This window comes from Monodon monoceros, unplaced genomic scaffold (genome assembly GCF_005190385.1).
Source record: "Monodon monoceros isolate NGI ecotype Baffin Bay Population unplaced genomic scaffold, NGI_Narwhal_1 Super_Scaffold_18, whole genome shotgun sequence".
Classification (NCBI taxonomy): Eukaryota; Metazoa; Chordata; class Mammalia; order Artiodactyla; family Monodontidae; genus Monodon; species Monodon monoceros.
The window spans coordinates 45655476-45681942 of record NW_021703774.1 but is presented as its reverse complement, the minus strand read 5'-3'; the positions used below and the strand labels follow the sequence as shown (position 1 = coordinate 45681942).

Sequence of the window (26467 nt, the reverse complement as noted above, 5' to 3'; positions counted from 1 at the left end):
TTCCATTTGAAAAGGAACACTCTGGCTTCTGTAGAGAGAATGGAGCATAGGGAGGCAAGGATGGGGGCGGGAAGAAGAGTGTGAGGCAGGGTTCAGGTGAGAGAAGATGGAGGCTGGAATTGGGGTGTGGAAGGGGGTGCGGTGAGGGGTGGCTGGATTCCAGAGTGGCACATTTTGTTATCCTGAGCACCTCTTGCCTTTCATCAATACGCAGTCTGCGAGGTCCCATTTTACAGAGCATGTCTATAAAAAATGAATCATAGGACAAGTACTCTAGTGCCCCAAACCAGGTAAAATGCACAGGGTCTTCACTCCTTATAAGGGGTGATGCTCCAAGGGTGAGAATTTCTGCCACCCCAGGTAGGTAGAGATGTTTTTGGTTAAGAGGCTTTTTTGTACTCTTAAAATCATACCATAGAAGCACTGCCCCTTAAAAGATGGCGTTTGCCTGCCAGAGTTAAGGGAGAACGTGGCTCACTTTCTTATCCTGTCTTTGTGGAGGCCGAAGTGCTCATTCACCACTGTTCCTTCTTGAGATCTCAAGGATTTGACAAACTACTTCATGTTGAAACCAGAGTAGATATATAAATAATAATGCTTTCAGGAGTCATCTCTGTTCCTTTCCCTGAAGAAGCTATCCTTGGCTGTCAGGACATTCCCTAGTGGGTGGATGCATACCCAGATAATGTGAAAGAATTACTAGAAGCAGCAGGTGGTGGTTATTACTTAGTATTTATTGAGCTCCCATAGGGTGACGTTTTCTTCCTAATGTTGCATAAATTAAATATTTCCTTTTCTTCTTTCCTTTTCCCTACCTTGTGGTCACAGGTTCTCTTAGCGCTCGATGTGACAATGCTGGACGATGCAGCTGTAAGCCAGGTGTGACAGGAGACAGGTGTGACCGCTGTCTGCCAGGCTTCCACACCCTCACTGAGGCTGGGTGCACCCAAGACCAGAGGCTCCTGTAAGTGCCTGTCCCATCACTGTGGCTTCCGCAATTGTATCAACATTAGGGACTGCTTAACATTTACTGAATAACTGAGTTACTGAAACACCGTGGCCTCACGTGGGCCATCTCATTGACTTCTCACAATAATCCTAAAAAATTGGGATTAGCCTTATGCTTGTGTTAAAGATAAGAAACTGAAATCGTGAGAGGATAAATAAGATGCCCTGTGTTACTGGTGAGGGTGGACTTAAAATTCAGGCTCAGAATTTTGTCTCTGGAACCTAGGGTCTTCACCCTGACAACTGCCCCTCCTTTAGATGAAGTAGGATGGAAGTAAAGAGTCCTTCAAATTTTAACCTGGAACTCGTTTCAAATAAATAGACTCAGAGTAGAAGAACTTTCTGCATCATTTTAATCCCCTTTAGCTTGAAGCATTCTCTATCCCTCCTCAACTTCCTTTTTGGAAGAAGGTGGAGCATACATTAGAAATCACATGACCAACCCACAGAGATGCAGAGCCTGGCAGGGTGTTGGGCTGGCTTAGAGGAGGGGGAGCTTGGCAGGGAAGCCATTGGCTAGAAGGCCACCCACAGAGGCATCACCTCCCCATCGCCCATGTTTCCAACCCTTTGCCCATATGAGACCCACCCACCAGGCATGCCTGCACCATCCCCATTACCACTGGCCCAAGTTCTCTTACCATCTGGGCCTTTATGTAGATTGTTCTCTTCCAGACTTCCCTGACCCCTCCCTGGGCCCTGTCTCTCTTTTGTAAACCCTTTTTGTAAAATATGAAGTGTGTTATATCACGGCTCTGCTCCAAATTTCCATTAGCTCCTTTCCCACCTAGAATGAGATCCAAACTTCTTATCTAGGCAGGTAGGGCCCTGCAAGACCCTCCTGCCCCCTCCACCCTCAGCCTTAGGCTACTGCTCCATTTCTCACCCCCTCCCAGCCTTCCTTTGCTTCTTCAAAGGAGCCAAGCTATGTGACATCAGCCTTGGCCTAGAGCACTCTTCCCTCCCTCAGAGCCATGCAGAGCTTCACTGGCTCCATCCCCACCTTGTCTATCTCCTCACAGAGACCTTCCAGACCAGTCTCCACCCCTCCGTGTTCTGACTCTGTTGTTTTACTCCCAGAGGACAGGGCTATTTCCTGTTTCTTACTCTCCCTGGTGCTTAGCAACCAGCAGATGCTAAACACATGTTTCTCAGAGGATCCTGATAATGGTATAGAGGGACCAAGATGGGGAGGAGACTGTGGGAAGATGAAGATTGGGAAAGAGATCTTCAGGAAGCTGGTTGGGACTTGGCATCTGACTGGATGAGGAATGTGAAGGACGAGGAGTCAGATGCAGGCTTGGCAGGATTTGCTGGGGTCACGCGGCAGTCAGAGGGGGAGCAGGTCAGTAGGGAAAAGACAACAGACTTGGTTTTAGACGCATGAGATAAACACATGTGCTTATGTGCCGAACGCAGTGACAGAGACCGGTGCTTTGATGAGTCAGTCATTAGTCAAAGCTCTAGTCTGCACAAGTCAAGGAGATTGTGCTAAAATTAAATGAGGAAAATACTGATTTTTTTTCATCAAGAAAGTCTTGCGACCAAAAAAAAAAAAAGTCAGCGAAACTAGTAGCAATTTAACTCCTAGGTATACATTCAAGAGATATGAAAACATACGTATCTGCACAGAAACTTGTACACAGATGTTCACATTAGCATTATTCATAATAGCTAAAAAGTGGAAACAACCCAAATGTCCATTCCAATGAATGGATGGACAAACTGTAGTATGTTCACGAGACAGGATTTTATTCAGCCATAAAAAGAAGGAACTACTGATACATGGTACAACGTGGATGAATCTTGAAAACATATTAAGTGAAAGAAGCCAAACACAAAAGGCCACATGTTGTACCATTCCATTGATAGGAAATGTTCAGAATAGGCAAATCTACAGAGACAAAAGTTGGTCAGTGGTTGTTTAGGGCTGGAGGAAGGGAATGGGGGTGATTCCTAAAGGACACAGGGTATCTTTCTGGAGTAATAAAAGTGTTCTACACTTGGTTGTGGTGCTGGTTGCACAACTCTGAGGGTCAACTAAAACCCATTGAACTGTATACTTTAAATGGGTGAATTACATGGTATGAATTATATGTCAATAGAAGTGTCACCAGAAGAAAGAACTAAATGAACCAAAAGCAAGTAGATGGAATCAATCACGATGAAAGCAGACACCATTGAATTAAACAATAGGTAAACAAATGATAACTTTTTTTTTTCTTAATGTCAACTGACCCAAACGGTCAACCAAACTAAACTAAACAGTTTTGTGATGAATGTGGTTTACATTCTGCGGCAAACCCCTCCTCTTTTTTTTTTTTTTTTTTTTTGCGGTACGCGGGCCTCTCACTGCTGCCGCCCGTCCCGTTGCGGAGCACAAGCTCCGGACGCGCAGGCTCAGCGGCCATGGCTCATGGGCCCAGCCGCTCCGCGCCACGTGGGATCTTCCCGGACCGGGGCACGAACCCGCGTCCCCTGCATCGGCAAGCGGACTCTCAACCACTGCGCCGCCAGGGAAGCCCCCCTCCTCTTTATAGGATTGGGTAGCAAACAGTTCCTGGACTGGCTGCCGGCCACAGACCACACTTTGAGTAGCACGAGCATGGACAAACGAATTCTTAAAGGGTCTGAGGGAGATTAGCATGGACAAGAATAGCTAAGAGAGGCCTCACTGAAGATGAAAGATTGACTCAAGTTGGTGACATTTGCTTATGAGTGCTTGATCTTCACGTGTATAGTTGCAAAGTATTTGGAAACACATCCCTAATTTTCTTTTTCTTCTTTCTCAGGGACTCCAAGTGTGACTGTGATCCGGCTGGCATCTCGGGGCCCTGTGACACAGGCCGCTGTGTCTGCAAGTCAGCTGTCACCGGAGGGCGCTGTGATAGGTCTGTGTGAACTGTGACCCTACGGGCACAGCAGGGTGTCCCTCGGCAACTAGCATGAGAATTCATCCTCTGAGTGCAATTACGGAAAACGGACACTTAACAAATGTAGATGACCTTCTTCTTGCCCCCTGTCCTCAAAAACTAGGCTTTATTTATTTATGTTTAATTTTACTTTTTGGCCGCGCTGCATGGCGTGGAGGATCTTAGTTCCCGGATCAGGGATCAAACCCATGCCCCCTGCATTGGAAGCGCAGAGCCTTAACCACTGGGACTTCCCTCAAAAACTAGACCTTAAAAAAAGTGCAACCAAGGCCCCAAATCTCACTGGACTCCAAGCTTTTGCTCTGGGTCCCTTCTCTGTTTATGCTGTGACAGAGGCACGGGGCCCCAGTGAGTCCCTGGCCAGCTGGCTCTGAATCCCAGGTGCTCTATGCAAGGTGGTACGCTGCGATGAGGTCACATGACTCAACCTGGTCCCAGGAAAGGCCTGGTCTAATTAAACATGTTGGGAAAATCTTAGTAAGTGGGAATATCGCAGTGTATGGCCACAGATAACCGTCCCGTGCTGAGAAGGACCGGGGATGGGATGGTGGTTATATGCACACACATGAACCAGGGGGGGAGATGTAAGAGCCCTTTGGGTCCCAAACCACGTTGGGACAGGTGGTGCAACCAGGTCTATCCACCTTCAGTTGCTGCTGCAGGAAATTCCTTAAGTACAAACTGTGCCCAGACTTAAAACTCTTCCCTCTCCTGATACTGTTGTGAGCAGAGGGCTGCGAGGTAGGTCCCAGAGGTAAAGGCTTCCCTCTTATTTCCTTAAAGGAAAGAAAGCAGTTCTTTGGCATCCTGCCAGTCTCGTATACCTGGGCAGAGGAAATGCCAGGTACATTCCTGGCTTTTGTTTTCAGGGGGTTCTTTGCTGCTGAGATGGGGGGGGTGAGGAAACATAGCTTTAAGTGTTAAAAAAGGAGTCACTTTTTGAAAGCATTTTAAGTTTCAAAATAGAACATACAAATAGAAAGTCACATAAATGTTGCCAGCAGCACCGATTATATGAAATAGACCTTTGCTAAAACTATGCCGGCCTCGTAACACCCTCTCTCCTTCCTAGAGGTCACCACTATTCTGACTGACTTACTTTTCTTCATAATTAATTACCCAAGCACATCCTTAAACACTGTGGTTTAGTTTTGCCTGATTCCCTTCACTTCCCTCCCCCCACCTCCCTTCCTTTATCATTCCCTCTCCACCCTTTCTGTGCCTCCCCACTTCTTTCCTCCCCTCCTCCCTCCTTCTTTCCTTCATTCCTTGGTTTTTGTGTTTTTTTTTGCGGTACACGGGCCTCTCACTGCTGTGGCCTCTCCCGCTGCGGAGCACAGGCTCCGGACGCGCAGGATCAGCAGCCATGGCTCACGGGCCCAGCCGCTCCACGGCATGTGGGATCTTCCCGGACCGGGGCACGAACCCGTGTCCCCTGCATCGGCAGGCGGACTCTCAACCACTGCGCCACCAGGGAAGCCCCCTTCCTTGGTTTTTAATCTCTTTTAATCTGAAGGTTTCCTCCACAGAAACTATAATGGTTTTTTAAACCCTTCCTCTATAGGAAAAAAACCCCCAACTTATTTATTTACAGCTGGTCTCTGAAGCATCTGTTGTTCACGGCTAAACTGCTTTTCCGTGATTTTGCACAATGAACATATTCTTGACATACAGTCCAATGGATTAGACCACGTAATTTATCAGCAGATATACCTGAGTTTGAATTTTGTCTCAGCCACTTACCAGTTGTATGACCTTGAACAAGTTTCTTAACCTCTCTGGTCTTGGTCTTATCATCTAAGAAAATTGGAAATAACAATTCCTATCTCATAAGGTTGTAGTGAGGATTAAATGAGGGAGCATAAGTAAGGTGCCTGGCATATCACAAGTGCTAAATAAATGATAATTGAAACTACCATTATTTCATGTAGAAGGATGTCGTTAACTTGAACAGAGAAGAAAACAAATCCTTCCCGGCTTCCCCTGCCCTCTTCTCTATGACCCCAGCCTCCGGGACTTGTCTGCCAGCTGCGGTCCCCAGAGAAGTCACCGGAGGGCTTGAGCTAGGAGCAGAGGGGAGGCCAGCCTACATTTTGCTTTTGTAGGAGCCTCTAGCCATCCTTTTTTGGCATAACCTCACCTGCCCCCTCCCCTGGGGGTCAAAGCCTAGGTACAAGGGGCAGGGATGGTGGACAATGCCAGGGAGGGTGGTCTGGGAGGGGTCAGTACAGCTGAGTGGGTGCTGGGGCGGGAGCATTTGCCTTTCTTTTGCTGGCCCCCACTTCCCACCCTTTTGCCCCAGTTAAATACTTACTCCAGGACAGGGCCAGCTCTGCATATCCCTACCTGACCCCTCCCCATCTTGCCCACTCAATTCCTCACCAAGGATGGGGAAAATCACTGTTTCCAGACCATCACATCAAACATGATACTGCTTTACCAGAGCAAGAGAAAGTGAATATTCTTCATGCTTTCTTTTTAAATTAATCAATCAATCAATTAATTAATTAATTGACTGTGTTGGGTCTTCGTTGCTGCGCGCGGGCTTTCTCTAGTTGCGGCGAGCGGGGCTACTCTTTGTTGCGGCGCACGGGCTTCTCGTTGTGTTGGCTTCTCTTGTTGCGGAGCACAGGCTCTAGGCGTGCAGGCTCAGTAGCTGTGGCGCACGGGCTTAGTTGCTCCACGGTATGTGGGATCTTCCTGGACCAGGGATTGAACCCATGTCCCCTGCATTGGCAGGTGGATTCTTAAGCACTGCGCCACCAGGGAAGCCCTTTTGTGCTTTCTTAATGGGGAGCTGTGATTTGTCCATTGGGGGGTCTGGGAGTGGGGGGTGGTATGTGCAACTTAGTATTCCTCACCTTTGGGAATTAAGGGGCCGGGTGGAAGAGAAAGTAGAAATGATCATATTCTCTATAGGGACAAGAAATAACCTATAATATTGTCCTGATTTCTAAAACATCACTGCAGGTGCCGACCAGGTTACTATCACCTGGATGGGGGAAACCCTGAGGGCTGTACCCAGTGTTTTTGCTACGGCCATTCAGCCAGCTGCCGAAGCTCTGGAGACTACAGTGTCCATAAAATCACCTCTACCTTCCATCAAGGTAAAGCGATCTGTTTTCTAGGTTTTTTGCTTTTAATGTTGTATAGGGTTTTGTGCTTATAGACTTCCGTCCACAGCATGGGGTCCTTGAGTCATCTTTAGCAACTCTCTTCTCGCTTTAAATGTATATTATTTTTGAGGCAATAAGGAAGAGCCTAATGTCTTGTAAAAGTTATAGCTGAATAGTTTACTCAGACCAGCTTATGAATAACTTAAAAAAATAACTAAAAAGAGACCAGATTTTCATCTCCCTGCATTTCCCATCTCATCTATTTTAAAACCACAAAAGAATCATTCTTTTGGATTGAAGGGCTTAACATGAGTCTTCCTGGAATTCACATTCACTAATAATACCGCTTTCACATACGCCAAACGAGTTGACTTATGTGGAATTAGTTACCAAGCTACAAAGCACTCTAAAAATATGGGAGATTAATATGATTTCAACTCTGAGTTTCTCTTTGAACATACTAGACCCTCTTACCTCACTAAGGCCAGACCCTGTTTATGTAAATAAAATAAAAATACAAATTATAGGCAGATGAAAACATGCTCTCTTATTCCAAGAGTCAGACTCGGAGACAAGAAGTCACAGCAGCTGTAGGGCAGGAGTGAGTGAAGGTGAATACAAAGTAGAGGGGTGCACAGGGGATTTTGAGGATGGTACACGAATGTGGAAACATTAAGAAATCCCCACTTGTTACTCACTGCTAGTGAGCAGCAATCAAGTCTTGCCTTGTTTAACTCGGTAAATGTTGTCCAAATGCAGAGTGGTTTTATTTGTGTTTCAGATGTTGATGGCTGGAAGGCTGTCCAAAGAAATGGGTCTCCTGCAAAACTCCAATGGTCACAGCGCCATCGAGATGTGTTTAGCTCAGCACGACAGTCAGACCCTGTCTATTTTATAGCTCCTGGTATGTATGGTATTTTTCCTGTAGAAGCCAACTTAGAACACTAAGAAGTCAAGATAGAAAAATGGGGTTAGAAAATGTGGACATCTTATCACTTAGTGTTCTGGGCAGTAGTATCTCCAGGAGACAAGTGGGGCTTCAGCCCTTCTTGACAAAGTCATGGCACAGGACAGCAGAACTGGGTGTCCAGGTGGTCAGACCCTGGTTCAGGTCCCTACTTCAGTCAAATGGGAAGTTTCTAGGTTTCCCATCAAGACAAGAAATAAGGACGGTGGTCAAATCTGTGGGTCTACTGAGAAACAGATGGAAAAGTGAAAAGAAACCATTTCTCAAAGCTTTAAACCGCTTGTAAATTTTAAAAATATACATTAGTCAGAGAAGCTGGATGGAAAAGCTCTGGCTAAAATTTTTTTAAAATTAATTTATTTACTTATTTATTTTTGGCTGCGTTGGGTCTTCGTTGCTGCGTGCAGGCTTTCTCTAGTTGCGGTGAGTGGGGCCTACTCTTCGTTGAGGTGCACGGGCTTCTCATCGCAGTGGCTTCTCTTGTTGCGGGGCACGGGCTCTAGGCGTGCGGGCTTCAGTAGTCGTGGCTAACAGGCTTCAGTAGTTGTGGCTCGTGGGATCTAGAGTGCAGGCTCGGTAGTTGTGGTGCACGGGCTTAGTTGATCTGTGGCATGTGGAATCTTCCCAGACCAGGGCTCGAACCCATGTCCCCTACATTGGCAGGCGGATTCTCAACCACTGAGCCACCAGTGAAGCCCCTCTGGCTAGAATTTTAATCCTAGTTCATATCCTTAGCTAATATGTGATTCCTGGGCAAGGTGGCCTCTTAACCTTTCCAAACTTCAGTTCCCTCAGCTGTTGAATAATGACAACCTCCACGAATTATTGCCATCAAATGTGATGATGTTGGTGAAAGTATTCTGTAAACTAGAAAGCATTATGTAACAAATGGTATTATTGCTGATAGACCTGGGATCTTTACATATTGGTCTGTCATAGGGGCCAGGCTATGAATCATGTAATGGATGGAATTGCCTTATAATGAGGCCCTTTTAGCATTTCAGTAACTAACCCTTCTTTGTGGCCAAGAGTTGCAAGGCCATGTCCACTGCCATGAACTGGCTCTTCTGGCAGGGTGGCTGGGGAGGGGTGATGGGTGGGTAATGTAGGACCCCAAGAGAAATTGCCAACATCGATGAAAACTTACTCACTCCTTTGTTTCTCCAGTCTCAGAACTGACCTCAATCTTTTCGAATTCTATTTCACAGCCAAATTTCTTGGGAATCAACAGGTGAGCTATGGGCAAAACCTGTCTTTTGACTACCGTGTGGACAGGGGAGGCAGACACCCATCCGCCCATGATGTGATCCTGGAAGGTGCTGGTCTATGGATCACAGCTCCCTTGATTCCACCTGGCAAGACACTGCCTTGTGGGGTCACCAAGACTTACACTTTCAGGTAAAGAGAGAGACTACAAGTGGGTCAAAGAGAGCAAACTGTGACTGAAGTCTGATTCCTTTGTTCATCCAGTCATCATTCATTGGTTCAACAAGCTTTTCTGAGCACCTTTTATGTACCAAACATGGTGTTATGTGCTGAGACAGGCCATGACTGCTGCCCACAAGCCCCGGACAGGCTAATGGGGGAGAAAAATAAACATGATTATACTGCAGCTTGTAAGGGACAAGGTGGACACAGGTGCTTTGAACACAAACAGGAGATATCAGTAACTCACACTGGAGTGATCCAGGAAAGCTTCCCAAGAAGATGTGACAAGTGAAGAGCCGCTCTTTAAGGAAAGAAAAGGGGGGAAGGTTAACATGGCAGAAGAAGTATGTTTGAGGATGTTTCGTACTTTTAGGAAATTCTAAGTGGTTAAGCATGAGTGGAGCATGGGGTCAGGGAGAGGAATACCGTGAGAAGTGAGGTCAGAGAAAGAGGCTGAGGTAAGGTCATGGATGGCCCCATGTGTGTCTAAGGAGGTTACATGTTATCCTGTGGAATGGGATATTTTTTGAAGTATAATTGACCTACAACACTGTGCTAGTTCCAGGTCTAAAACATAGTGATTTGATATTTCTATACATTACAAAACGATCACCCTGATAATTCTAGTTACCACCTGTCACCATACAGTGTTATTACATTATTGACTATATTCCCCAGGATGTACATTTCATCCCCGTGGCTCATTTATTTTATAACTGGAAGTTTGTACCTCTTAATCTCCCTCACCTATTTCACTCATCCTCCCACACCCTCCCTTTTGGCAAATACCTGTTTGTTCTCTGTATCTATGAGTCTGTTTTTGTTCTGTTCTGTTTGTTTGTTTTTTAGATTTCACATATAAATGAAGTCATATGGTATTTGTCTTTCTTTGTCTGAATTATTTCACTTAGCATAATACCCTCTAGGTCCATCCATGCTGTTGCAAATAGCAAGATTTCATTCTTTTTTTATGGTTGAGTAATATTCCATTGCATATATATATATATATATATATATATACACACACACACACACACACACACACACACATACATACATACATATATACCACATCTTCTTTATCCACTATTGATGGATACTTTCCATATCTTGGCTCTTGTAAATAATGCTGCAGTGAACATAGGGGTGCATATAGCTTTTTGAATTGGTATTCTTGTTTTTTCAGAAGAATACCCAGAAGTAGACTTGCTGGATCATATGGTAGTTCTATTTTTACTCTTTTGAGAAACCTCCATACTGTTTTTCATAGTGCCTGCACCAACTTACATTCCCATCAACAGGGCACAAACATTCCCCTTTCTCCACATCCTTGCTAACACTTGTTATCTGTTGTCTTTTTGATAATAGCCATTCTGACAGGTGTGAGGTGGTATCTCATTGTGGTTTTGATTTGCATTTCTTTGATGATTAGTGATGTTGAGCATCTTTTCATGTGTCCGCTGGCCATCTGTATGCCTTCTTAGGAAAACTGTTCATTGAGGTCCTCTGTCCACTTTTTAATTAAGCTGTTTGTTTTTTTTGATGTTGAGTTGTATAAGTTATTTGTATATTTTGGATATTAATCCCTTATCAAATATATCATTTGCAAATATTTTCTCTCTAGAATGGGAATTTTGAATGGTGGGTACAGAGAGTTCAGGGGAGGGGGACGTGCCTATTAAGTGCTTAGTACTGTGTCAGAGACTGAGAATTCAAGATGAAGAAACGTGGTGTTTGTCCTGGTGCATGCTCATGGGGAGTTGGGAGGAGAGGAAAGAGTCTTAGTTCTGCCTGGAGGAGCCAGGAAAAGCATTACTAAGGACGCAGTGTGTGGACTGAGAACAGGAAGAAGCACAGGGCTTTCCCAGGGACAAAATCAGGACAACCCGTACATGTGAGTATATGTGGGAATGTGGAAAGGCATAATACAGGGGATTGGTAAGCAGTATTTATGGCTGGAACACAGCGTGTACAGGGGAGATAGGCAGATAAGATTGAAAACGCTGGAAAAAGGCCCAGCATGGTGGTTCTTGGATGTCATGTCAAGGTGCTGAGATCTTGCCCATGCCTACAAGATGATGGAAAGCTATTGAGAGATTGGAAGTCGAGAATTGGCGTGATCAGGTGTGAAGGCTGGGTGCAAATACTGTGTGAAGGACAGTTTGGGTAGGGTCTTTAACTGAACCACCAGGACACATTCACAGTGGTTCAAGTGAGGGTTGTTGGGGACCTACCCCGGGGCAGAGGTAAAGGTAATAGAGAATAGAAGACCCACAGCACACACACAGTGTGTTCTTAAATAACTGAGTGCCACTTATTCTAACGATACAAACACCCAGCTCTCCACGCTGGAACACCCATTCCCACCTTCTCAGCTTGGTGAACTTACGCTTCAAGATTCAGCTTGCAGGTTTTTCCTTTATATTAGCCTTCTCAGAATCCTAGGTAAAGTTACAGTCCATCCTGAGTTTCTATGGCATCCTGTTCATGCCTTTGTTATAGCCCTTTCTGCATTGTATCATAATTATTTGTTTACCCGTCACCCCTGGGAGACACTGATCACCTCACTCTACTTGCCTTTGTATCCTCCGTCCTGATACAGCTTCTGGTTCAAACCAGGTGCACAGTAAACAGTTATTTCATGAATCAGTGGATGAAACAAAAGGGTTAGTATGGTTCCTGGAAGAGCTATTCCAGTAGAAATCAAAACAACATAAAGAAGAATAGTACAGGGGCTGGTGATGTGATGCACTGAGGCAACATGATGCCAAACTAGGAAGTATTAGATGTGGACAGTGTAGAAGGTGGAAACTGACTTTTGAAAATTGGAGGTGAAATGTGCTCAGATAACAAATCGTTTAAACAACAAAACCAAAAATGAATGATGGCTCTCGAGGATCAGAGCTTCTGGAACTTAGAGATGTTCCTGCTGTTAGGTTTTGTGTGACCAAGAACAGAAAGTGGTCTCTGAGGGCTTGGACAAGCACTGGATGCTGTGACCCCAGGAGCTCGGCTTCCTGCACTGGGATGCCCTCCAGCAAATCCTGTGGGGCTTGCACTCCCCATGGAGTGAGAACGTTCCAGGCTTGTGCCTATGAGGATGTGGCTACCAGTCCTTCATCCCCGTACAAGCAGGACTGTGAAGGGGCTTAGCTATTCCCCCATTCTCAGGCATAATTTGTATCGGGTATACGCATTATAAGATTTGATAAGAGTTGGATTTTTCAGCTTTTGCTTTCAAATCATGCAGATTAAATGAAAATCCAAGCAGTAATTGGAGCCCCCAGCTGAGTTACTTTGAGTATCGGAGGTTACTGCGGAACCTCACAGCCCTGCGGATCCGAGCTACCTATGGAGAATACAGTAAGTGGCTAAAAGAAATGAATTTCTCTCTTCTTAGGTTTTAGTTTAATTTGCTTCAACTCTCTAAGGTGGTGACAGTCTCCAAACAATTAAACAAACTACTTAATGGTTTTGATGCCGAATCTCTGATTGGGTCTAGATTTGTACATTCTAGAAGAAGTTGTTAAGAAAGAATGTTTCTTGAAAAGAGGGCAGCACCAATGAAGAATGAATGATGCTTCCTTGCTAAAGAGCCTCTGAATTTAGATTAAAGCTGATTATTTGAAGAAGATAACCTACAGCAAAAGGCACGTTCCCTTAGCTCGGAAATCGCATCTACAACACTGCTCTCTTTATTTCTTGAGTAACTTTTCTTTGGGATTATGCTCAGTGCTACCACGTTCGGATATCACCATGTATTCTGTTAATTCCTATTATTGAACTTTTGTATACTATGTACTATGTTGGGTACTCCTAAGCTCAACTGAGCTTATTTAAATGAGACCTCCTTAAGCTTTTTAGCACACATGTAAAAAGGAAGCATGGCTGGCATGCACCATTTCCATGTCACTGATATAGTGAATAAAGCAGGAAGTAGAAAAGGTGCTTACTAACAATTTATTGAATCTTTACCATGTGCCAAGCACACTACAATACATGCATTGTCTCATTTAATTTCACAAGAAACATAGGAGGTAGATACCACTGTCATTTCTCTTCTACTGTTGAGGAAACACAGTCATCGAGGTGTTTTGTGACTTGCCCAATTCACACAGGTAGTGAGGATTGAGCCAGAATTTAAACCCTGATTTTTCTGACACCAGAGCCTATGCAGTCAGTCATGATGAACTGCTATATCTTTATGCATGGCATAGTGAGTGAATACCAACTGTCTTTGATAGGGCTATCAATGAAAAAAATTCATCAATAGTCAATCTAAGAGGGCTTCTCTGGTGGCACAGTGGTTAAGAATCCGCCTGCCAATGCAGGGAACACGGGTTCGAGCCCTGGTCTGGGAAGATCCCACATGCCGCGGAGCAACTAAGCCCATGCGCCACAACTACTGAGCCTGCGCTCTAGAGCCTGCGAGCCACAACTACTGAAGCCCCCACGCCTAGAGCCCGTGCTCCACAAAAGAAGCCACCACAATGAGAAACCCGCGCACCGCAATGAAGAGTAGCCCCCGCTCGCAGCAACTAGAGAAAGCCCGCGTGCAGCAACGAAGACCCAACGCAGCCAAAAATAAAATAAATAAATTTTTAAAAATTGTCAATCTAAGAAAGAAATGGAAAATCTTATTTGAGCCAATATGAGAATTATAACCCAGAAGACAGTCTCTCGGAGAGTTCTGAAGACTGTTCCAAACAGGTAAAGGGGGAAGCCAATATATATGTGATTTGGGAAGAATGTACGTGCAATCAAGCACACATCTTGGTAGAAGGTTACTGCTATTTGCAAGGAACAGATACCTTAGTTAATGGTTTAAGTGCTTTTCTAAGTACGGGAAGATGCAAGAAACTGGGTTCATAAAATTTTCTCCTGAAAGTATCTAACTCTCTGAGGGCCAGTTCTGTCAGGTTTCCTAGAGCACAAAGTGCTACATCCTGATCTTCACCCTGAAGTCCTTTCAGGATGTACTGTAGGTCAGCGACTGCAGTGGCTAAAGACTTCATTCTTGTAGATCTGGATAGTGGGCAACATTCTTTATTTTACAATCCCTTCCCTTTCGGTCTTAAGTTCAACCAAGGTCTGGGAGGCATTTCGTGAGCAATTGCTAGGAACGCACATTCCCAGGTCAGTTGAGGATTTCGTTGACAGGCCACAGAACGTGCTACTACTGGACTAGGTTCAGTTAACAGTAGCCAAAAGCCTCTGGACCTCCTGTCTTTCTACTCTGTTATGGTCCAGGAAATAGTTCCCTCTTGTTGCTTCTTCCCATGTCTAGAGTTATTATGCATGATTACAATCTTGTAGAACTATATATTTGATCAAATTGTTTTAAGTTGCCTAGTCATCATTAATTTTATCTGAGGATCAATCACACATTTGATAATGCAAGAAGCAATAATCTTGTAAAATTAGGCAGCATATAATATAGCTAGTAACATTAATAGGTCATAAGCAAGTATTTAAGCTAAGAACTTCCATTAGGTGCGGCCCAGTATCTCCCCAGGTCGTCTGACCAGTCTGTTCTGCGCTAATTGCTATCTTTAAGGGAAAATGATATATTGGCATTGTACATAAAGTTCACCAAAGATGTCTGCACGTACAAGGCGAGCAGTGGGTCGTCATGACCCCTTAAAGGACTGACAAAGGAATGTTATCGTCTAAGGAGTTACATGGCTGGCGCCAGAAGGAGAAAAATCGATCTTTATGGTTGAGCAGGTATTTCTGCCACAGGCGAGGTCTGGTTAACACACAATGCAGAGGTACAATGCAACTAGAGGGGAATGAGGAGGCCAAAGGGCAGAGAAAAAGTTGTTTGTTTTTTTTTATTTGCGGTACGCGGGCCTCTCACTGTTGTGGCCTCTCCCGTTGCGGAGCACAGGCTCCAGACGCGCAGGCTCAGCGGCCATGGCTCACGGGCCCAGCCGCGCCGCGGCATGTGGGGTCTTCCCGGACCGGGGCACGAACCCGTGTCCCCTGCATCAGCAGGCGGACTCTCACCACTGCGCCACCAGGGAAGCCCAGAGAAAAATTTTATGTTTAAATTTTTCTTGTCTTGCCTTAAAAATGTGAATTTTCATTTCATCAGGGAGTTAAGAGAAATACAATCCAATGAGAGGCCTGACTTTAGATCCTTGGACCTTACCACTTGCTGCTTCTAACGTGTTCCCTTTGTTGCAGGTACTGGGTACCTTGACAATGTGACCCTGATCTCAGCTCGTCCCATCTCTGGAGCCCCAGCACCATGGGTTGAACAATGTGTGTGTCCTGTTGGGTACAAGGGACAGTTCTGCCAGGAATGTGCTTCTGGCTACAAAAGAGATTCAGCCAGACTGGGACCTTTTGGCACCTGTACTCCATGTAACTGCCAAGGAGGAGGGGCTTGTGATCCAGACACAGGTGAGTGAAATGACACCTGGACCAGATGGTTGGGGGCACAGCCAGGCGACTGAGGTCTCTCGCGGAAGAGAGAGCTGTGTAGGAAAGACCATGCCTGAACTCATTTCAGAGATGGGAAAGGATTAAGGGAAGCAGGGCTGGAGTCAGGGAAGATGGACATGGCGCTTTATTACACTCAATCCTTTTCATTATGGAAATGCCACAGGGTTGTGAGAAAGGTGCTAGGTTACAGGAAATGGCTGTCATGGTTCAGTGCTGGGTGGGGGAATTGGTGTCGAGTTGCAAGCATTGTACGGGGAGATCAAAGGCAATGTCAGGACTGGAATGAATGTGCGGACAAATGGTGTCAGGCCTTGGGGGACAGGGGAGCACTGTTAAGTCATGGCTGGTAAAGGAAGTGTATGTCTGCTTAGCCTGGGAGAGTGAGGGTGGGACTCAGGGTCGTGGCCATGTTTAGAGTTGGTACTAGGGCAGACGAGATCACCGGCGCTCAGGCACTCTGGGGAAGGCTTCAGAAAGGCAGGCTGTGAGTTACTAAGCTCTGACTTGCACATGTCATGCGTATTAAAGCAAGTGTACAGTTTTACCCTGCTCATTTCTCTGCTCCTCCATTCTTCCTCTGCCCCCCCAGGAGATTGTTATTCAGGGGATGAAAACCCTGACATCGAGTGTGCCGACTGCCCCATTGGTTTCTACAACGACCCGCGTGACCCCCGCAGCTGCAAGCCCTGCCCCTGTCGCAATGGGTTCAGCTGCTCCGTGATGCCCGAGACAGAGGAGGTGGTGTGCAATAACTGTCCCCACGGTGTCACCGGTGAGGCCAGCTGCCTGCCCTGTCCTGAAGCCGTGAATCTGCAAGGATAGCTTCTATTCCAAGGGATTCCCAGGGAGTTTTCATTACTCAGGGTTAGTCTAAATGGGCTCATTTTAAAGATAAGGATAGCTCGTCGATGCCCGAGAGCTGAAGTGGATTGAGGAAGGGCAGAGTGTACAGTTACGCGGAGGAAACATCTAAAGCTGTTTTAGGAGGTTTGTAATTAGGAGATGAAGTTTTCAGATGAAATACACGGTTTAACTAAGTTTTTAAAAATGAACCAAGGTGAAGAAGGAAAACTTAGTGGCCTTATAAATGTCGCATCTCTCTGCTGGTCAGTCTGAAAGAAGAGTTTATCTTCAGCAGCAGTCTCAGTGGTATGGGTCTCAATCTGACTTTTTCCCAGTCAGCTAGTTAACCGGCAGGAAGGCTCCTAGTGGCGCTTGGGTTCTAAAATCTGTGACCACCGTGGAGTGGAAGAGCCAGGCCCTGGCCATGGGCTCCTGTTCCTGAAGGTACTGTTCTGGGGTCCATGGGGAAAGCTCCTCTAGAGGGCTATTTACACCTTCGTCCTCTGCGTCTGGTTTTGCTGCCAGTGGATGATCGCTTGGGCTTGGTTCTTTGTTCCTTCCAGGTGCCCGCTGTGAGCTCTGTGCCGATGGCTACTTTGGGGACCCCTTTGGGGAACACGGCCCAGTGAGGCCTTGTCAACCCTGTCAGTGCAACAACAATGTGGACCCCAGTGCCTCTGGGAACTGTGACCGCCTGACGGGCAGGTGTCTGAAGTGCCTCCACGGCACAGCCGGTACCCACTGTGACCAGTGCAAAGCAGGCTACTTTGGGGACCCCTTGGCTCCCAACCCAATGGACAAGTGTCGAGGTAGGACTGCACCCCTAGACGGATTGGACAGCCTGTGTGTGCGTGTGTGTGCGTGCATGCACGCCTGTGTGTGTACATGTGTCAGAACATACAAATCAGCAAGGCCAACAGCAGGTAATATCGCGGTGCTACTTTGGTTTCTCTGACCGACTGGCTCGTGAAGAGCCTGGACCTTTCGCCTGTCAGAGGTCTTAAGACCCGTGTCCCCTGCATCAGGGCTCTGGAGTCAGAGCTGGAGGGTGTTGAAAGGGTTAAAGCTGCGCGGGAGAAGTGCAAAAGGTCAGGTTTATGCTCCAGAGTGGAAGAGGAGATGAAATGGGGCTGCTTCCAGCGCCCAGTCCCGAGGCTGGTAGGCAGGGAGGGGCTGCCAGACCTTGAATCGGAAGGTGATAAAGGGCTCGAGACTAAGCCTGAACACACTGAAGTGGGAGGGGGGTGGGTTGTAAAGCAGTTGAAGAGACCCTCTCAGGAAGCCAGTGCGATTGATGTACAGAAAGGTAACAGTCCAAACGTCTCCTAAGGAGACTGGGCTTCAAAGCAGTAGCTCCCGTGGAGCATTCCTGGGGGCCGCTTCAGATCAAAGCATGAATGCGCAGATCAGGCCTCTTGCTCAGCCCTTCTTTCAAGCCTTCGAACATGTTCTCTTCTAGAGGCAAATTCCATTCTAGGGAGCTGGCCTGCCCCACAGACTCACCCCTAGGTCACAAAGGTCCCAGACCAGCCCTGGTGCCCAGAACTCAGGAGCTTCCTCATTTTAAGGTTCAGAGTGCCTTTGGGGACCGAGATTGGAGGACTCCTGGTCGCCCAGGAGGTCTGCAGGGAGCCCAGAGCCACCCCCCCACTCACACCAGAGTCCCCAGCCCCAGAAATGATGAGGACCTCTGTGCAACTTGGGGCTTCTACCCAGGGGCACGAATTCCACCTGCCCTGACCCCAGCCTGTGGGTTAGCTGTGGTGTCCTATGGTAGGAAGCATCCACATGACATCAGCGGTAATGAGTTCAAGTCCAATTTTTTTAACATACCTATTGTATTACGCTGATCATGCCAATTAATCACTCTGAGCCTCAGTTTCCTCATATGGATGATTAATATTTTACTCAAAGTGGTTGCAAAGATAAAATAGCATATGAGAAAAAAAAAAAAAAGAAAAAAAAAGAAAATAGCATATGAGAAAGCATACTATAAACTATATAATTCCATCTATAAGGTGCTATTAATAGAGAGTTCACTGCCTTTAGACCATACATTTTTTCACTCAGCTATCCTTTATCAAGCACTTACCATGTACCCAGTGTGGAGCTAGATACCGAGGTTATAATAATGAATAAATCAGCTCCAGCTCCCAAAGAACTCATATGCTAATAAGGAAGACACACAAATATGTAAGCAAATAATGACAGTACGCTTAGACATATGATCATACTACCAAGTGTTTTGTGAGCACTGAAGGCGGAGTAACCCAAAGAATCACTCCAGTAGAGTAGTGTCTCACCCACTGTTACATCCTCAGCTCCTAGAACAGAACATGACACATAGTGGTACTGAATCAATTTGACTGAATAAAGGTACCGCTTTACCGCAGAAGGAAAATATCACTGGCTCTGGCCAGGTTCTCATTCCAGCTTGCCATTTTCTTGCTGTGTGTCCTAGGTCAAATTACTCAGCTTCTCTGAGCTCATATTCCTCATCTGTATATATACAGAGAGATGTCTACTTCTGGCATATATAGGCCCAGAAGAAATGTTATTTTCTCTGTGAGCAAAGCCAGAGTGTCTGCAGAATATCCAGCAGGCTTATGATTTAATGGGAGGAAGTAAATAAGTGCCACTAGAAAGGATGAACTGTTATAGTGTCTCTTCATCCAGACACACACCCCAAACAAACTTGCCAGATGATTCCGAAGACCTCTCTGTATTGTGGGAATGTGCTTGGAGGCATAGCCAAGAAATGAATCTAACACAATATGAATCAACAAGGGCAAAGAAGGACTCTTTGCCCTTGGTGACTCAATCCTCCTTTCATCTTTGCTATACCTCCAGTTTCTGGAATTAGCTTGACATGAAAGCTTCCTGTTTGTCCGTCTTTTTTCTCTAGCTTGCAACTGCAACCCAGTGGGCTCGGAGCCCGTGGAGTGTAGAAGTGATGGCAGCTGTGTTTGCAAGCCAGGATTTGGCGGCCTCAACTGTGAGCATGCAGCATTAACCATCTGTCCAGCTTGCTATAATCAAGTGAAGATTCAGGTGTGCATGCTAGCCAGACCTCACCCACAGGAGTAAAATCCTGAAGTGTCTCCTGGGTGGTTCTGTCACAAATCCAGGACTCTCGTAGACTCCTGGGGACGGGGGCGGGGATTACTATTTCTTTCTTTAAAAATTGCTATGTTAAAAAAATTTCCATATACTAGTAAAAATACTTCAGGCTTATGTTCTTATATTTACCATTTTCAAAACCCCTTTTGCAGATACTGCTGCATTCGGTACTCATGGTAACTTAGTCAAATTGGAAGGAAAAGCATTCTGATCTCAGCTTTCACTGAGCAAACAAAGTTTTGAAAAATGTGTAATTTTTCAAAGTCACATGGCCAGGTGGAACCGAGAATACCATCCATGTCCCCTGATTCTGAATTCAGTGCTCTTTCCATTATAATATGCCATTTTCTAGCTGGATTTTTTTCCAAGAGATGTCCTTATAAAACAAATGAAGAAGACATAAACGTATAAAAGATATGAGGAGTCCAGAGGTGTCAAGGCTGTCAAAACAGGAATAGTCTCCAGAAGTTTCTCATTCAAATTCCAGAGAAGAATGAAATTGATGTTGTTAATTATTAATTAATATTTTACTGGGGTGAAGGGTGGGGGAAGAAAGGGCCCAAACGGAACCCAAATGTAGAGCAAACTTAACCTATTTTTAAAAATGTATCTATTTAACCAGCCCTCTGTAGCACTTTATTCCAGGCACTGTTCTAAGTACTATACAAATACTAACTCATTTAGTCCATAAGTCTGTGAGATATTATTATTATTATCCCCATCCTATGGATAAAGAAAATGACTTACCCAAGGTCACACAGCTAGTGAGTAGTGGGGCCAGGATTCAGACTCAAAGTCTAGGCTCCAGAATCTGAACTTTAACATGACAGGCCAAGCATTTCTGGGCTTTTAGCTACTAGCCCCTGGGTACCTGCTATTTGACCATGAACTCTGTCACCTGTTCTAATCCTCTTCCCTGTGTGGTTTCAGATGGATCAGTTTATGCAGCAGCTCCAGAACCTGGAGACCCTGATTTCAAAGGCTCAGGGTGACGGTGGAGCAGTACCCAACACAGAGCTGGAGGGCAGGATGCAGTGGGTTGAGCAGGCCCTTCGGGACATTCTGAGAGAAGCCCAGATTTCAGAAGGTGATGAAGGCCAATTTCCCTTCACAAAGGAGAGAATTCAGAGTCCTAGAAAGCAATACACTAGGTCACAGAATCCTCGGTGGTAACAGTTCAGCAGATGTCTCTGCCTAGCCCTTGCGGAGGTGGAAGGACTGTCTGTGATGTTCTCCTGGGATCTGAATGATGGAGATAAAAGAGCAGTTGCATGCATTCATATGTTGGGTTTTTACCATTTTGCCATAAGCCAGTTAAAGTCACTTTTTCAACCCTCTGTTATATTTGACGACTTGGCCCCCAATGTGCTTATCTTCCCTTTCCTTGTTGGTGTTCAGGTGCTATTAGATCCCTCAATCTCCAGTTGGCCAAGGCCAGGAGCCAAGAGAATAGCTACCGGAACCGCCTGGATGACCTCAAGATGACTGTGGAAAGAGTTCGGACCCTGGGCAGCCAGCATCAGAACCGAGTTCAGGATACTCACAGGCTCATCACTCAGATGCGCCTGAGCCTGGAGGAAAGTGAAGCTGCCCTGCGAAACACCGTAGGTGGTGCTGGGTTAGGGGACTGAGAGTCATTGCTGAGATGGAAGACTGCCCATGTCACAGGCTCACCTTGTCTCTCTGGTTTTCTGGTCTCTCTGGCAGACAGTTAGACTTTTCTTCCTTGCAGCAGTTGCACCTTTGTTTATGTTCCTTGGCTTCCTGCAGGTTCCCATTTCACTGTGTTATTCATTTCTTGCTACCCATAGCCTCATCTTGGCCGTCTCTTCTCCCTTCTTTCTGCAACTCTTCTAGGTTGTTAGTTCCCAGAGGGCAGGGTTCAATTTTGTTCATGTTTACATTCTCAGCCTGTAGCACAATGTGTGGCTGTGATAAATGTTTGCTGTAAGAAAGAAAGAGAGAGAGAGAGAGAGAGAGGAAGAAAGAAATAAAGAACAGATGAAAAAGGAAGAAAGGGAAGGAAGAAGAAAGGAAGGAAGGAGGCCAATAACGACATGGTTCTTAAAATAGGGGAAAAAAATGTTGCCAGTATGATTTTCTTAATGACGTAGTTTGTAGTGTGGTCGGAGGGAGAGGTTTGAATGAGCACTCTTCTCGTTCTAAATAAGGCAGTGGTGATAATAATGTAAGTGGGTGGATAGGAGGTGGATAAAGAAAACTGGAAGATAATCAGATATTATGATGAGAAAATGAAGGATTTAAAAATAGTGTGTATTGATTTTCCTTTTGTAAAAAATTCAGAAAATACATAAAATTCCCTATGATCTCATTACTAAGAAATAACTACCATTAAAACTTGGTCTATGTTCTACTGGACTTTGAATACATATGCAAATATAAACATGTATATATTCTAAAATGCATCTATATCTATATACAGACTTCCTTTAAACTTGGATTTCTATTTTATTCTTGTCTATACATTTTTTAATGTAATGACCGTCGTGACCAGGGACTCGACATGTCACGTTGTAGAATGCTGTGTGACTAATGACAAGTGGCTCTGACAGAACAGGTGCACAACGTGCTTAGGCTCCATGGCTCATATTTAGGCTCACGGCAAAGCCTTAACCAATTGTCCTTTTTCCACAGGACGTTCCTCCCTCAGAGGACTATATGGGGCCAAACGGCTTTAAAAGTCTGGCTCAGGAGGCCACGAGACTGGCAGACAGGTGAGCAGTCCTGGAGGGCACCTCTGCTTCAGACCACCTCTGCAAGGCCAGCCTTGAACAGCGCCGCAGGGTATTCAGGACCAAAGCATATTCATTATCTCCAGGCTCCTTTGCAGCCATCCCCCCGCCCTGAAGCCATTTTTTTAACCCCTTGGCTTTTAGTGTATATAGGTGGCCACTGGGCAAGGTCACTTGGCAGGAGTTGGGGGCAAGGGTGTTTCTTTCGCAGATTTCTCTATGACTCAACAGCATGGCTTTGGTGTATGTCAGATGTAATTCCTTGGGCCCCATCAAATGAATCAGCCCTTGGAAAAGCATGCTTTGCACCTTTGAGGGACTCCCAGGCTCCCACACCAAGCCTGGGAACGAGTAGCTGCGAGCTGTTTGCTGGCCTGTGGGGGCCAAGTCTGCAGAGGGGGAACGTCCTCCTGAAAACCGGCTCTGCAGGCCCCCAGTGATGCTCCTTAGTTCTTTGCCTGACTATAAATCCTACCATGCTGAAGAGGCTTGCTCTTGGCGGAGGGCTCAGCAAGGTGGCAGGCTCTGCTAATCCCAAATGAAATTGTTAGCAGAAGGGGGGCTGGCTTGTGTTCTTGCAGCGCGCGCTGCCTCCTGAGCTCGTTTCCATCACTTTCTAGAACGAGGAGGACAAAAGCAACTGGGGGCCTTTTATTGACAGGCTTTGTCCCCCTTAGTGGTGGGCTCAGTTTAGAGATGCAGCAAAACTAAATAGGGAGTTGGCTCCTGAATGGAATAAAACCCAGGGGTTTCTCCTGCAGAAAACAGTTTATAAATGCGATATTTTATCACTCTGAGACTTCTCCTACCCATCTCCATGGCTTCCACTGATTATGCCATAAATGGAGTAGATGGCCAAAAAAGTCTAGGACATGAGGCTGCTTCTCAGAACACCCTCTGCTTCTAGATAGCTCCTCTATTAGAGGAGCTCCATCTCATCTGGGTCAATTCTGCTTGGTTTTTCAAGTCCAACCAGTTCCCTTATTCCTCTCCTTTCATTTAAATAAAAGCCCTAAAGGAAGCTCTTTGCCGTGAAAACTCAAATTCTTGGTTTTTGATCCTTTCAGCCACGTTGAGTCAGCCAATAACATGGAGCAACTGGCCAGGGAAACCGAGGACTACTCCGAACAAGCCCTATCCTTGGCACGCAAGGCTCTGAGTGAAGGAGGCGGAATCGGCACGCTGGACGGCTCCGTGGTGCAAGGGCTTGTGGGAAAGTACGTTTCAACGGGTCCTCACACGGGCCAATATAATCCGCTCTCTCCCAGGGTTCAATGCCAACCACGTCTGAGGGGTGCTGTGTTTCTTTAGAAGTACATCAATACTAAGAGGGACGAGAGGATGAGGGTATTACTTTGGAGGAAAACAGACGCCTTTAAGGCTGGAAGGAAAGGTTGATTAATCTCAGTAAAGTTTGTGTTTTGATTGAGAGGTTGTATATTTGGAGATACGGTCACCGTCTGTGGTGTTTAAAGGATGTGAGTACACTTATCTGATGGCATGGCACAGATAAACATAATATATTCATATGATCAAGAATTGGGAAAAAAAAAATTAGGGAACTTGGGTTGAATTTTTCTGACCCAACCTGTATAAACTTTAAGGTCTATGTTTAAACTGTGGAAAGGGACACATCTCGTCTGGTTCTTCCAATAATCCCGACTACATACTTTTAACAGGATGAAGTTTTGCTTTTAATAAAAAAGAGTGAATTCTCAAAGTCCTCTTTCTTCACTCCCTGCAGATTGGAGAAAACCAAGTCTCTGGCCCAGCAGTTGTCAAGGGAGGCCACTCAAACTGACATTGAAGCAGATACGTCTTATCAGCATAGTCTCCGCCTTCTCAATTCAGCATCTCAGCTTCAGGGGGTCAATGATCAGTCCTTTCAGGTAAGGGCACCTAAAACCTATGCACTGATGTGCAGAAGAGCCATAATGCTTTCTTCTCTGGGGGTTCCACTGAATCGTTCAATCATTCGGGTTTTTTCTCCATATTGACTTTTCTTGCTTTAGATTAGAAAGAGTATTTATTCTCCTCATTATCCTTGTTCTTAAACCCCAATCTTGGTCCCTGATAAGGCCATGGCTCACATCCTGAACCTATTCCTATTAGTGGTTAAAAGTTTTCTATCTCTTTCCTAGTTCTGGGGACTGTTGCAACCTGTGGGAAATTGTTATAGATAAAGTTTGATATTTACATTTGGGTCCAACCTATAGTGTATCTCCACATATGGCCACTCAGAAGGCTTTTGTTTTTCTCAAAAGTTTTGCATTGTTTCTGTTATCTTCCTTTAATTATTGCAAATTTATTAGATTAAGCTTTCTACCTATGGCAAAAAGTACTCACAATGATTTCCACAAAAATTTTCCCATGTATATATAAACTAACACGTAAAATAATAATAAAAAAAATAAAGCAGGCCTAAAACCTGTTTGATGTTTGGGAGACCTGTTGCCTGACTTTCATGAGGAATATTGCCTCATTTCTGTTAGACTTTGGGCCTGGATAGTTGTTTACGAACAATGATGGCAGGTCCTAGGAAGGCTGGTACGACAACTGGTGAGCAGAAAGTAAGGCTCATTCATTTTTGGGGGCTCACAGGTAGAAACGAAGAGGATCAGACAAAAAGCTGACTCTGTCTCAAGCCTGGTGACTAAGCATGTGGATGAGTTCAAGCGTGTGCAAAGCAATCTGGGAAACTGGGAAGAAGAAACCCGGAAGCTCTTACAGAATGGGAAGAATGGGAGACAGGTATCGTTTGTTAGTTTGTTCATTCAACAAACATGTATTGAAGGGCTACCATGTGAATTAATGCTGTAAGAAGAACCATCAAAAACTCTCGAAAGGTCATGATACTGCTGCTTATAGAGACCTTAATGTAATTAGCTCAGCTCCACCCACTGAGTCAGCCCTCAAATCTAGGAATAAGACACAGGCCTACTGGGTCTAATTCTGGTCTGGCTCTGTCTACTAGCTTGGTTTCAGGAAGTATCTAGAGTTTAAAATTAGGATGTGCAAACTGTTCTTGTACCTGATAGTGGACCAGAGCTTGAGACTGTTCTCGATGTGGGCTCCTATCGGGTCATTGGGTTATAAAGTTTGTGCTGCCCCAGGTTGTGGAGGGGTTTGCTACAGCACCCCTACGCTCTATGGCGAATCACAGCTCTGTTGTCATGCAGAGAAGTGTGTCAGAGTGAATATGCCGGCAGGAGGGCACTTCCTGGGTGTGTGCTACATTTACTCTAATCTTGTTCTGCCTGCCTGTTTACAGAAATCAGATCAACTGCTTTCCCGTGCCAACCTTGCTAAAAGCAGAGCCCAAGAAGCACTAAGTATGGGCAATGCCACTTTTTATGAAGTTGAGAACATCTTAAAGAACCTCAGAGGTGAGTATTTCGTGGTTCAGATCACTTGAGTATTTTAAAGTTATAACCACGACTTTGGTTTATTTTGAATCTTTATAAATCTAAGTGACAGGTACGTTGGGGTATTAATAGACACTTAATAAATATATTTCAAACATTTAAAAATATTTGATGTAGTAGAAAGAATTGAACTAAATGTCAAAAGGCTTGAGTTCTGATCTCTGCTCAGCCACATGACTGCGCTGAGCTGGCTGTGTGACCATAGGCAGGTCCCATGCCTTTCTAGATTCTAATGTTCCCCTCTGGAGAAATTTGAACTAAATGACCTCTAAGGTTCCTCACAGATTCAATATCCCGCTACCATACAGATAATTCTCTTTCTTTTCCTCCCTCCCTCTCTCCCTTTCTTTCTTTCTTTCTTCCTTTCCCTCTCTTTCTCTCTCCCTCCCTCCATCCCTCTTTCTTCCCTTCCTTCCTCCCTCCC

The 26467-nt window shown here is 45.4% G+C and overlaps 1 protein-coding gene across 1 annotated transcript in view; it reads left to right on the top strand.

Moving 5' to 3' along the window:
- Positions 1–26467, top strand: part of LAMC2 (laminin subunit gamma 2) — a 62022-nt gene that overhangs the window by 28085 nt on the left and 7470 nt on the right. Inside the window, exons 3-19 of the mRNA XM_029227036.1 lie at positions 829–964; positions 3801–3899; positions 6912–7048; positions 7839–7961; positions 9233–9422; positions 12703–12815; positions 15642–15860; positions 16492–16674; positions 17309–17554; positions 19651–19796; positions 20796–20952; positions 21264–21469; positions 22521–22600; positions 23686–23835; positions 24363–24507; positions 25220–25369; positions 25890–26004. Of these exons, the coding sequence (XP_029082869.1) occupies positions 829–964; positions 3801–3899; positions 6912–7048; positions 7839–7961; positions 9233–9422; positions 12703–12815; positions 15642–15860; positions 16492–16674; positions 17309–17554; positions 19651–19796; positions 20796–20952; positions 21264–21469; positions 22521–22600; positions 23686–23835; positions 24363–24507; positions 25220–25369; positions 25890–26004 (2595 nt within the window). The remainder of the gene's footprint in view (positions 1–828; positions 965–3800; positions 3900–6911; positions 7049–7838; positions 7962–9232; positions 9423–12702; positions 12816–15641; positions 15861–16491; positions 16675–17308; positions 17555–19650; positions 19797–20795; positions 20953–21263; positions 21470–22520; positions 22601–23685; positions 23836–24362; positions 24508–25219; positions 25370–25889; positions 26005–26467) is intronic.